The following is a 10818-nucleotide window of genomic DNA, read 5'->3' as shown; positions in this document are numbered from 1 at the left end:
AAAAGTCAAAATTATTTCTTTAATCTCAGAATTCTGACTTTAATCTCAAAATTCTGACTTTAATCTCAGAATTCTAACTTTAATCTCAAAATTCTGACTTTTATTCTCAGAATTCAGACTTAAATCTCAGAATTTTGGATTTTACTAATGTAGATGGGCACCATGAATGAAGAGATGTGGGAGCACTCAGCTTCACTGACAAATATGTGAGTTGTTCGGGAGGGCCAGTAACACATTGGTGGAAAATTACTAAATTAGGTGACTTTTTACGTGCCCAAGGGGTCCCGGTGATCCTATTTCATTAATGGAAGAACAGAAGGTGATAAAAACAAGAGATCTAGTTTAGTCTCTAAAACAGACATGGCTACGGCTTGATGCTAACATGTTTGTTAGCTGTCAGAATTCAGTCAGAATNCTAGTTTAGTCTCTAAAACAGACATGGCTACGGCTTGATGCTAACATGTTTGTTAGCTGTCAGAATTCAGTCAGAATTCTGAGATTAAAGTGAGAATTCTGAGAAAAAAAGTCAGAATTCTGAGATTAAAGTCAGAATTCTGACTTTTTTCTCATATAATACTGAAATAAGATTTTAAAATCAGTTAACTTTTTTTATTTTTTTCAGTGGCCCTAATCCTCTTCCATAGGGCCATGTCATTTAGAGGTGATAAACGTGACTAATGGGCATAAATTTGATATTATAACAATTGCTGAGAATTTTACTTAACATGAAAACTCACAGAAGATCTGAAGGTACATCTTAATATATAAGAATGTTGTTAAAAACTAAAAAAGGTATTTCTAAAATAGATTATAATTATGCAGAGAGGTTCCATTTAAGTCAATTGTACCTTTATGTCCGTTTACTTGAACACTTATGACATATACTGAATAAATAAAAGGTTCCTCAGAGAGTAAGACAAAGGCCTACAAATAATTACAAATATTTGTGAAACAGAAATCATTGTATGTCATGGCCATGAGGCAGCCTACACAAACATGCAGAGTGTTGCTGACTTGACCCATTTACAGTCACTCACTAGCTCAGAGGGATACATCTAATAGCATTAAAGGAAAGTTGGGTTGAAGGAAGAAGTAAATTGTCCTCAGATACTGCATTCACTATAAATATTAAGCTTGAATTATTATACTCGGCCTGAAAATCAAATAAATTATTAGAGTATTATTTCAAAGCCCAAAGTCATCTTCTCATATAAAATTACCTTTTCTGTTTAATTTTTGAAATTGAGATCAATAAATGAAGGAGATGAATGGAGAGGCATAGAATCTAGGTTGCTTTAGGTCCAGATTCAGTTGGCAGTGATTTGTAGAATATCTTCAGCTACATATATATACGTACATATATATGTATATATATATATATATACAAACTTACATATGTATGGTCATAAAGAAGCTTCAATCTTTGTCATTGTTTTCTTGTATTTCTCTATTTATGTATCTAAATCTACTTTTATTAGTTTATTCCTATATTCCTACATTAATTTACTTCTAGTTTTTATAATTTTTATTCACATTTATTGATGTAATTTTATTCTTCCATATTTCTGTTTTTCTACATCTGTCTCCTTATGTTAATGAGATTGGTGATTTGTCTTCAGCAAAACTGCTTAAATGGAAGAACCACACTAAAGAAATATAATTTCGAGAATATATTTTGCTATTTTTCATTATTTTTTAGTTATAATCTAACGGTGCTGTTAAAATAAGATCTTAAAAACTCCGCTACCTACAAACGAATATAGAACTATTAGGCATCATGGGATATGTAGTTGGATTAGAGAGGAAGAGCAGGTACAATTTTAGAACATTTCCTCCGATTCCCAGAATGCACTGCTCCCGTTCGGTTTACCCCACAAACAATAATGGCGTCGAACGATGAAGATGCGAATGCTAGCAAATCTGCTTTTGCCGATAGCCAAGGGGAGAGAAAATCTGCTGCGGTGTCGTTTGGTTTCACTAGGACAGTAAATAAATTTAAACCGGTCGCCGGCGGAACTCCGACCACCAAAGTTGAAAAAGATTACTTGACTGGAATTGATAGGAATGAATTACAGAGGTAGGCTTATTGAGCTAATGCTGCTATCTAGCCGTCACGGTTACGTTTGAAATCTGACGTTATCTTGTTATCAGAGAATGCTATTTAGCTATAAATTGAAGTTTTTTTTTCTGTTGTCGGTTGAGGGAATATTCTTTGACATTTCTATAAATCTTATTTCCTTGCAGTACAAAACCAACCGAGAAGCCCAAGGAGCTCATTATCCCCCTGATCCAAAAGAACCGCTGGCACCCAGTGGGCCAGACCCGGCAAGGAAACGAGAAGTCGGAGGCCCCTGTCAGTGATCAGGATTCTGTGGAGTCTCAGGCTGTGAAAGAACTGATTGAAGGTTTGTATGCGAGGCGGATTTCATGGTGGACGATAACTGATGCTGTCAGCCTCCTCATGAGCCTCTAACCTTTGCTTTTAGATTCAAGGAGGCAGCTGGAATTGTGGCAGAATGGGCCTCAGCCAGACAGCAACACCAACCTCTCCATCCCTCTGCTCATGCAAAACAAGGTACCAGATGGCTTTGAGGACGGAGATCACGTCAAGGTGGACCTGCGGCCTGAATCTGTAAGTAGGAAACAGTACGGAATTTGAAGTATTTTCAAGCTAATTGAATAATTATGGAAAATATCAGTTGCATATCAAAACATGTTTGTAGGTCTAGTCATTATTTCCCATCTCTTTGTGTAAATGTCATACATCTGTTTCAATCCATCCATTATTCACCTGCCGACCACCTACCTACCTATTCACCGCCTATAAAATCCACCTGTTTGTTTATTTATTCATACTCTTATCTATTTATGCATCTCTTCTTCCATAATGTGATTTTCATAGGTTTTGGATTAAGAGCCCAATCTCTATAGAAGTGTGTAATCCAAATTATATTAATGTTTTTAAAAACAATAGCAAAACTATACAAATTTGACTCTGCAAAAGTGTACAGTGGAGAGCCCTTGTGCATTTCTAATTTTTTGTTATACTCTAACTATGCTGTTGAAAGAAATATAAAAAAAAAAACTCCTCTACCTACAAACAAATCTATAACTGTGGCCAAATTATTTTTATGTCTAATAAAAATGGCATTTTTAAAATGCAGATTAGAAAGGCACTCATAAGAAAGTCTATCTTATTAAATGTATTTATCAATAGTCAATAATCTCCTCTGTTATTCCAATCATTTTATCTAAACAGCTGTTTGAAGACAGATCATTTTATGCATGTATTCTCAGTTTTATAGTTCTTTGCTTAGAAATCCAAATCTCAGTGCCTTACTTTTTTGGCACTTAGAAAACAACGGATTTGATTACTTTCAGCCGTATCATCCATACATTCATTCATTCATCAACTATCTATTGTTTTGTGCTCATCTAATATTTGGTTGCCTGAGTATTATTCCCTGGAGGAGAATCTAAGCTGCATGTACAACTCTCCAGTACATTCTGGGTTATCTCAAGCTCACCAAGCAGAAAGGATTTCTGTTCCCTGCTCCTCTCATTGGAACCTAACTAAAAATCTTCCCACATGCGACATGAATATAAACCCGTACCACCCTGATTGATTCCTTTGGATGCAGAGGAGCAGTGCCTCTGTTCTTCTCTCTCTTAGGGCGATAGAGCTCCTCACCTCGTCTGTAAGGCTAAGTCCAGGTACTATAAGCAAGAAGCTCATTATGGCTACTTTTATTCTGGATTTTGATTTTAGAGACTTTAGCTTTTTCCACTCTGCTGTTTCTTACATGCGACGGACAGTATCAGTGTGTACATTTCTGTAGACAAAGCTTCAATATAGGGATGTTTATTTCCAAAGTCTATCTATCTTAGGCTGATTATGAGTTCCTCAAACATAATTTAAATGTGATGTGAACATCATGATAGAATCACTAAGGCAGGCCTTTTAGTCAGAGCATGAAAATTCCTGACAGTACAGAATCGCCCCTACAGTGGACTGGCAGCTGAAATTTGAGTGTGTGAAAGTGCTGAGTGGAGTAACATGGCTGTATGCATATTCAGTTGCACAGATGTCTGTCACAGCAGTAAGGCTTTTGGTGGCAGACTGGCATCAACATTTTCCCCAGAGACATGAGGGCAGCCAATCAGATCTCTTTATTTCTTTTTGAAACAGGCCTCACATGTCTCCTCAGTATGTTCTGTTTGTGCTCGGTCACCTCACGTCTGAGCGCCTCAAACCGCCTCATGGTGGCCCTAAGCTCATTTTAACATCCTCTCCTGTGTCAGAGGGTGGGCTTCCAGCCATCCTCCGAGGGAAAACCTTCAGCGGAGACAGGGATGAGTGGCAGGGGTTGGGTTGGGGTGGGGGGGCAGCTCAGATCAGCCGAAGCTGAGTGTGACAGCCTGGGGCCAAAAGGCTGAGTAAGAGCCGCATCACAAACTGCTTCCGTCTGTCAGTTACTGCTAACACTTTTGTTGTGTTTTAGCATAATCTTCTGATTAAAGCCCACACACACTGTGCTGTATTCTCTGATTACTGGATTGTTTAATAAGTTTATTTTTTTTTTAAAGTCGACAGAGGCAGACTATGAGAGCGTCCCCGTTGAGGCCTATGGACTGGCTATGCTGAAAGGGATGGGTTGGAGGAAAGAAGAAGGGATTGGACGAACATTTAAACAGTAAGTGAACAATTTATGTCCACTTAAATGTTCTTGTCTCTAATACATAATGTGATGCTTTTTACTTCTTCATACCTTATATGCAGTTCCAACTAAAGGGTTGTTAAGACTCCAGGTCAATCCACCACCTCTCACTAGAGGATATAAACATTTCATTTCCACACACTTCATCAGCATGTTCCTTAAATAAGGATTTATACAGAGCAGAGCTGGGGTTCAAATTTTAAGAATCAATACGATTCTGTTTTTCTCAAGATTTCCAATCAATACTTTTTCAATTGGATCAGATCTGGTTGAATCTCAAATCAAACGGCTTCTATTTAAAAAAAAACATTTTGTGCCAGCAATAATAATCCATCCATCCATTTTCTTACACGCTTATCCCAAGTGGGGTCGCGAGGGGTGCTGGTGCCTATCCAGCTGTCTACGGGCGAGAGGCCGGGGTACGCAATAATAATCTAAATAAATAATCATTTTTTTGTTTATTTTGTCTATTTCAAATGACTGAATAACGTCTTCAGTAGGACATCAAGTTTGTCAAAGCCCTGGTGGCTCCATTCAACTGATTCTGCTGTGTTGGAGCAGGGATGCATTTAAAACCTGCAAGGTAGTAGATCTTGAGGACCAGGGTTGGAGAGCCCTGCTTTACAGTGTAGAGAATAAAAAATGTTGCAAAAGTCGCAATGTATACAAAAAGAAAACTTTATTAGGAAATCGAACAAAACACAAACAATAGATGGGAAATATTGGGAGTGGCGATGCATGCACTAAATGTGTTCTCAAGGTGTTTGCTGTTCAATGCACTAATTAATCTGCGAACGCATGTACGCATCGGCTGATACCAATGCAAGAAAAAAAATCTAATATCGCCCAAAATAATCGTTGTAGGTCCACCTGTGGTATGAAGTCACAGAGCATCTCTCTGTTGTTCTCCAGTCTCTTGTTTACAAACTGGGCTGACCTCTGCATGCATTTACATCCATAGCTGCAACTCCCTGCCTATAAAATGACACAGAGAGAGTAGCATAGTGTGCAAAATGTTAGAGAATGCATCCAGTAGATGAAAACTTTAATGGATCTGCCTCGTGGCTTCGTTTAATTTTATTCACAGTGTTTTGGGCGGTTAGCTATCGCTAATGGTTACCAATGATGGAGGGAGACAATAACGGTTAAAAAGAAAAAAGAGATCAAAGTTTTAAAGTTGTAGGTTCACATTAAATTGGCAGTCAGATGCAGGAATTGTCTGAAGTTCAGTCAGCAGCTTAGCTTCCAGCGTTGACCAATGCTCGGCCCCTGCCTTTGGTTCTGGCTGAACTTTGTTTTGAATTGATCAGCAAAGGTGATCACAGCAGTAAGTGAAAACGGAGAGGGGTGCAGCTGAGAGGAGAGTTTTTATTATGTTTTGATTTGATTCAGCCGTTTACCTAAGTGAACAATCTTCAGAAGGTGTTTTTTTTTTTTTTCCCTCAATTTCTTGATTAATCATAAGAGTAATTAATACCATTATCCATTCCTAAAATAATAGTTTCTTTTAGAGCCCTAGTTTTGTCTTTTTTTTTTTTCTTGCTGCTGAGGTTTTGTTCTGTGATGTTTCTACAGAAAAGTCTTCCAGATATTGCTCTCGCTCTGATCACTAATAAACCTTCATACCAATGTTGATTCTGATTGTGAAATTTGCAAAGATAACAGTCAGCGTTAATATACAGCATCTATGATTGAAAAAAACAAATACCAGATAAATTAGTTTGGTTATTTTAGTTTTATTGGAGATTTCTGTATGTGTATTTAAAGATGTAGCAACAAACAGTGTCCTCTTTTGATCCTGTTCTCAGAGCGCTTGGAAAGATTTGCACCACACTCGTCTCTATTTATATTACAACTGCCTCTGGGCTCAGAGATCACAGCTATTCAGCTGTAATGCTGTCTCCTTCCACTCGTACTGATTCGTCTCTGTTTTCTTTGAATCTAATAATGATGTACTTCAGTGTGGATAATGAAAGTTTTCTTTTCTTTTACTGGTTTGGTTTTTAATTTAACTGATTTATTGTTTCTCATATTCCATAACTTTTTATAGCTTTTTTGTAAAGCTTTGCCTGCTGTTATTGAAGTTTGTACTTCTCAAAGCGATCAAAATCCAATATGGACAAGATCTGATCATTTTTCTGAAACTGGTGATAAGAGAAGCTGTTTCTGTATTTATAACAAACAGTCTAACAGTGTAAATCTGCTCAGAGAACCAAAGCTAGGTCTCCCAGAAGGCTGTTTTAAATCCTGCACACGTCCACGTCTTTGTACATTGATTTAACTCTGTCGCCTACAGAGACGTGAAGCCAATCGAACACCAGCTCCGACCAAAAGGGCTGGGCCTCGGAGCCGATCGTTCAGCAGTAAAGGATCTAGAGCCAAACAAGCGTCAGCGACCCCCGAAGCCAGGCGAGGAGCAAGCTAAAGAGGAGGAACTAGCGATGGCTCCTGGAGGCTGTGTTTTGGTGGAATCTGGGGCCCATAAGGACCTTTACGGCAAAGTAAAGCTCATCATTTATTTACTGCAGCCAATTCAGCTCTAGCTGATCAATTCCCATGAAGAATGTCTAATAACTTTTTATTTTGCTCGGTAGATAGAAGGCGTGGATGCAGACAACGCTCGAGTTGTAGTCAAGCTGGCCATTGGCGGGAAGGCAGTGACCATCAGCCAGCATGGGGTTAAACTGGTTGGAAAGAAAGAATACGAAAAATACAGCAAAGATCTCAGTGAGTATTTTTACTTTAATCATGAATTTTAATTTGATATAAATGCAAATATGATGGCTGCCATATTTTGAAATCACACGAAAAAAACCTTTGGCAATCCAATTTACAAAAATGATGCATTTCAAGTGTTTATTTCAGTTATTTCACTATTAGTGATAACGGCTAACAGCTCATTAAAATCCAGAACAAATTTTAAAATATATTGAACAAAACAAATAATGTATAATTGTTTAATGCAGAAATGTTATGGCCTGAACACCAGTTTCAAAATAGACGTATACAAAAAACCAATCAAATGTATACTAAGTTATCACTCCAGTATTTTCATATGAATGTCAACAACAAAAAGCATAATAAAAACAAAACATAATTTAGGTTTTTGTACGTAAATCTTGCCCTACTGAGGCTTTGTGAAGTCAAATCAGTGTTTTGCGTGCTCCAATATAGTGTCACAAACCTAAGAAAATTAATGTACCAGTCAAATATTGGAGAAGCTATAGCTTTATGTTTTTTTTTTATGTTTTTTCAATATATAAAAAATATTTACTTTCTGAAAAGAAGAGATTTTCTGAGGTGTTTATTTGCAAATATGCAAATAAAAAACACCTAGAAAAAGTAAACTATTATATTATTTTCCATATCAATCCCAGATTGTTCATTCTTCTTTGCCTTTTCTAAAAAGTGCTTTAAATCAGTCCTAGCTGTCTTTATCCATGCTGGGTCAGATCCTGACATTTGAAAAAGGAGGCAGGGGAAGCAGAATAAAGCACTCTCCTCGCTGCATGCAGTTAGCCAAGTCTTGTAGCTAAAACAAGTCCTGTAAAAGAACGTTTCTTGCACCATTTCTCTCTCTAATGTGTCTTTTACTCCCGCAACTCGACCTGTCAATCACCCGCAAAGCGTCTGCACTGTGGCGGGAGGTGGTCAGCAAATACACCTCCCGTCTCCTATACCTTTGTATTGCAGAGGAGCTACTGCGCATGTACAGCTACTAACAAGAGTCAACGGGCAAAGATTTTTGTGACCCAGGGTGGAAAATATGTCACCAATCCGACAAAAAATGGAATGACGCTTTACTAGTCATTAAAGATTAAATATTTATCTTGTACATCTAAAAATATATTTCCAAATATTTATGATTTAAAATTACATTTTAAAGAAATTATTTACAAAAAAAGATTTTAACCTCTTAAAATTCACCTAATTTTGGGTAATCCTCGCCTATTTTGCATACCCAAATGGAAAAGCAAATAACTTAGGAACTGTAAGCCCAGATTACATGTGCAATACATTATTTGAAAGCTAACACCCTCTAGTTTCCTAATACATACATTTAAAATTGGGTGACTGGAACACAGACCAACCTGCATCAGTTCAAACGTGATTCAAAGTTGTTTTTTTATTGTTGGAAATGGTAGGTCTTTTTTTGAACGGCAGTAATAAAGACATTCTTGAGAAAAAGCAGGTTTTATTGTATTATATTTGTTCCACATCGTGTCAACCACAAATGCAGAAAATTTCGGACCTCTAGCTTTAACAGTTCCAGAGCGGTATGGGACTTTTGGCGTCAGCTTGGAGCTGAGCGCAATGGCTCCACCTGCTGGTAAAAATTTTACCGGCTGAATTTTATGCATTCTGAGTTATTACCCCCACTTAAGGTCTCTTAAAACCCACTTTGAGGTTAATGTCTTAATCAGGGTCATTGAGTGGGTGGGGTGGCGCCCTAGCGCCCTCTATTGGCCAGCCGCCACTGCTGAACACTAAAGAGAAGAAGAATTCTGGAATCTCAACAAAGAGGCTAAACCAGTAGCTGCTGAGAACGCTGTAGCCAGGCAGTGAAGGGGAAAACAGGAAGTGGAATAACAGCTGTTGTTGGGGAGAAAAATAATGTTCAAAAGTAGGGCAGACTATATATTGGAAACGTTTTATCACATAGAACTGATTTTAGAATATTAAATAATGATCTAATCTGATCTAATGCATCAGAAAATGTTTTTAGATGGCATTGACATGCTCTAGTCATACAGAAATTATAGTTTCATTCAGAATCAGAATAAAATAATTTTGTTTAGATTAGTTTTTTTTTTTAGCAAAATAATCTCTCATAATTCATAAGATATTCTGACTTTTTATTTTATTACGATATATATTTTTTCTCTATATCAAGTATGATCTACTATTATTAAATAGTGACCCTAGTACTCTGTAAACACCTTTTATTCTCCTAAACATAACAGGAAAAAAGAAACTACCAAGAAACTAATGCACAACAGAGTATAACACAATCTCATATTTGCTTTTATCTAAAGTACCTTCTTCCTAAAAATAAAACGACCACTGCGGAGCACAAACCCTCATCTATCAATGCAGATTCTAATTATACTGTTCTACCCAACCCACAGGCCGGCTTAGTAAGGCCCATAAAGACAAGGAAAAGGAGAAAGAGCGACAAAGACAGAGAGTTGAGGAGGAAGGAAAGAGTAGCAGCAGAGACAAAGGGAGGGATGAAGGCAAAGAGGAGAGGAAGAGGAAACACAGAGAATCTAGCCGAGACAGGTATGTTTTCTCTTTAAATGATCCTGTTCTGTTTGCTTTCATTGGAATCCCTTTCCTGAAATGTTTGTTGGTGTTTTTTTCTGCACAGAGATAAGCCACCAGTGAAAGAAGCCAAGCAAAGAACAGCGCCCCCATCCTGGCTCCGGAGAGACCTGAAAGTCCGCTTTATAGACAAGGCTTTCAAAGCAGGCAAATATTACAACTCAAAGGTACCGAAGCCTCAGCATCTTTTCACTCTACATAAATCAGTTCTTTACATTTCTCATGGCTGAGCAGGTGTTGGGTTCAAGATGAGATCTGTTTTATTACCATGTACAATCCAAACCAAAATAGGCTTTATTGTCATTATTTAGAAAGAGGATATCCAACATGAAACTGTGAAAGACTGAATTTAGATTAAAGCGCTTTGGGATCATTTGAAGTGATAAATGTTAAAGTTTAAAGTGCATTCACTCCGGCTATGTTTGGTCTGTATTTATTCATTTCCCCTCTTCTGTTGTTGTTTTTTTTTTTTTTTTTTTGGAAAATAAAACAAAATCAAATGGCAGCAATCGAAAATAAAACGGTTAAATTATTTATTGGTGTGAAAACACAGTTAGTCTAGGGCAGAGGTCACAGATTAGCGTACCACGGTCATGATCCGGACCCAACCTGATTTTAAAAATGTATAAATTACCACATGTTGTCCGACAACAGTGTCTAAATTCCCTTGCGCTGCTTCTCCTGTTAATACGGTAAAGCCCTCCAGAGCGTCTGGGACCAGGCTATACATGATCCCAATCAGCCAATGAGCTGTCAGTCTGGGTTGCTGCTGCTG

At 37.6% G+C, this 10818-nt stretch overlaps 1 protein-coding gene across 1 annotated transcript in view; it reads left to right on the top strand.

The window, feature by feature from the left end:
• The first annotated feature begins 1838 nt into the window (after positions 1-1838).
• Positions 1839-10818, top strand: part of gpkow (G-patch domain and KOW motifs) — a 12031-nt gene continuing 3051 nt past the window's right edge. The window contains exons 1-8 of the mRNA XM_015392354.1: positions 1839-2077; positions 2245-2405; positions 2487-2632; positions 4588-4694; positions 7015-7219; positions 7313-7445; positions 9848-10001; positions 10090-10210. Coding sequence (XP_015247840.1) covers positions 1884-2077; positions 2245-2405; positions 2487-2632; positions 4588-4694; positions 7015-7219; positions 7313-7445; positions 9848-10001; positions 10090-10210 — 1221 coding nt within the window. The 5' untranslated portion in view covers positions 1839-1883. The remainder of the gene's footprint in view (positions 2078-2244; positions 2406-2486; positions 2633-4587; positions 4695-7014; positions 7220-7312; positions 7446-9847; positions 10002-10089; positions 10211-10818) is intronic.

This window comes from Cyprinodon variegatus, unplaced genomic scaffold (assembly GCF_000732505.1).
Source record: "Cyprinodon variegatus isolate N-32 unplaced genomic scaffold, C_variegatus-1.0 Scaffold587, whole genome shotgun sequence".
In the NCBI taxonomy this organism is placed as follows: Eukaryota; Metazoa; Chordata; class Actinopteri; order Cyprinodontiformes; family Cyprinodontidae; genus Cyprinodon; species Cyprinodon variegatus.
The sequence above is the reverse complement of the archived record's forward strand: the minus strand, read 5'-3'. Positions and strand labels throughout refer to the sequence as shown.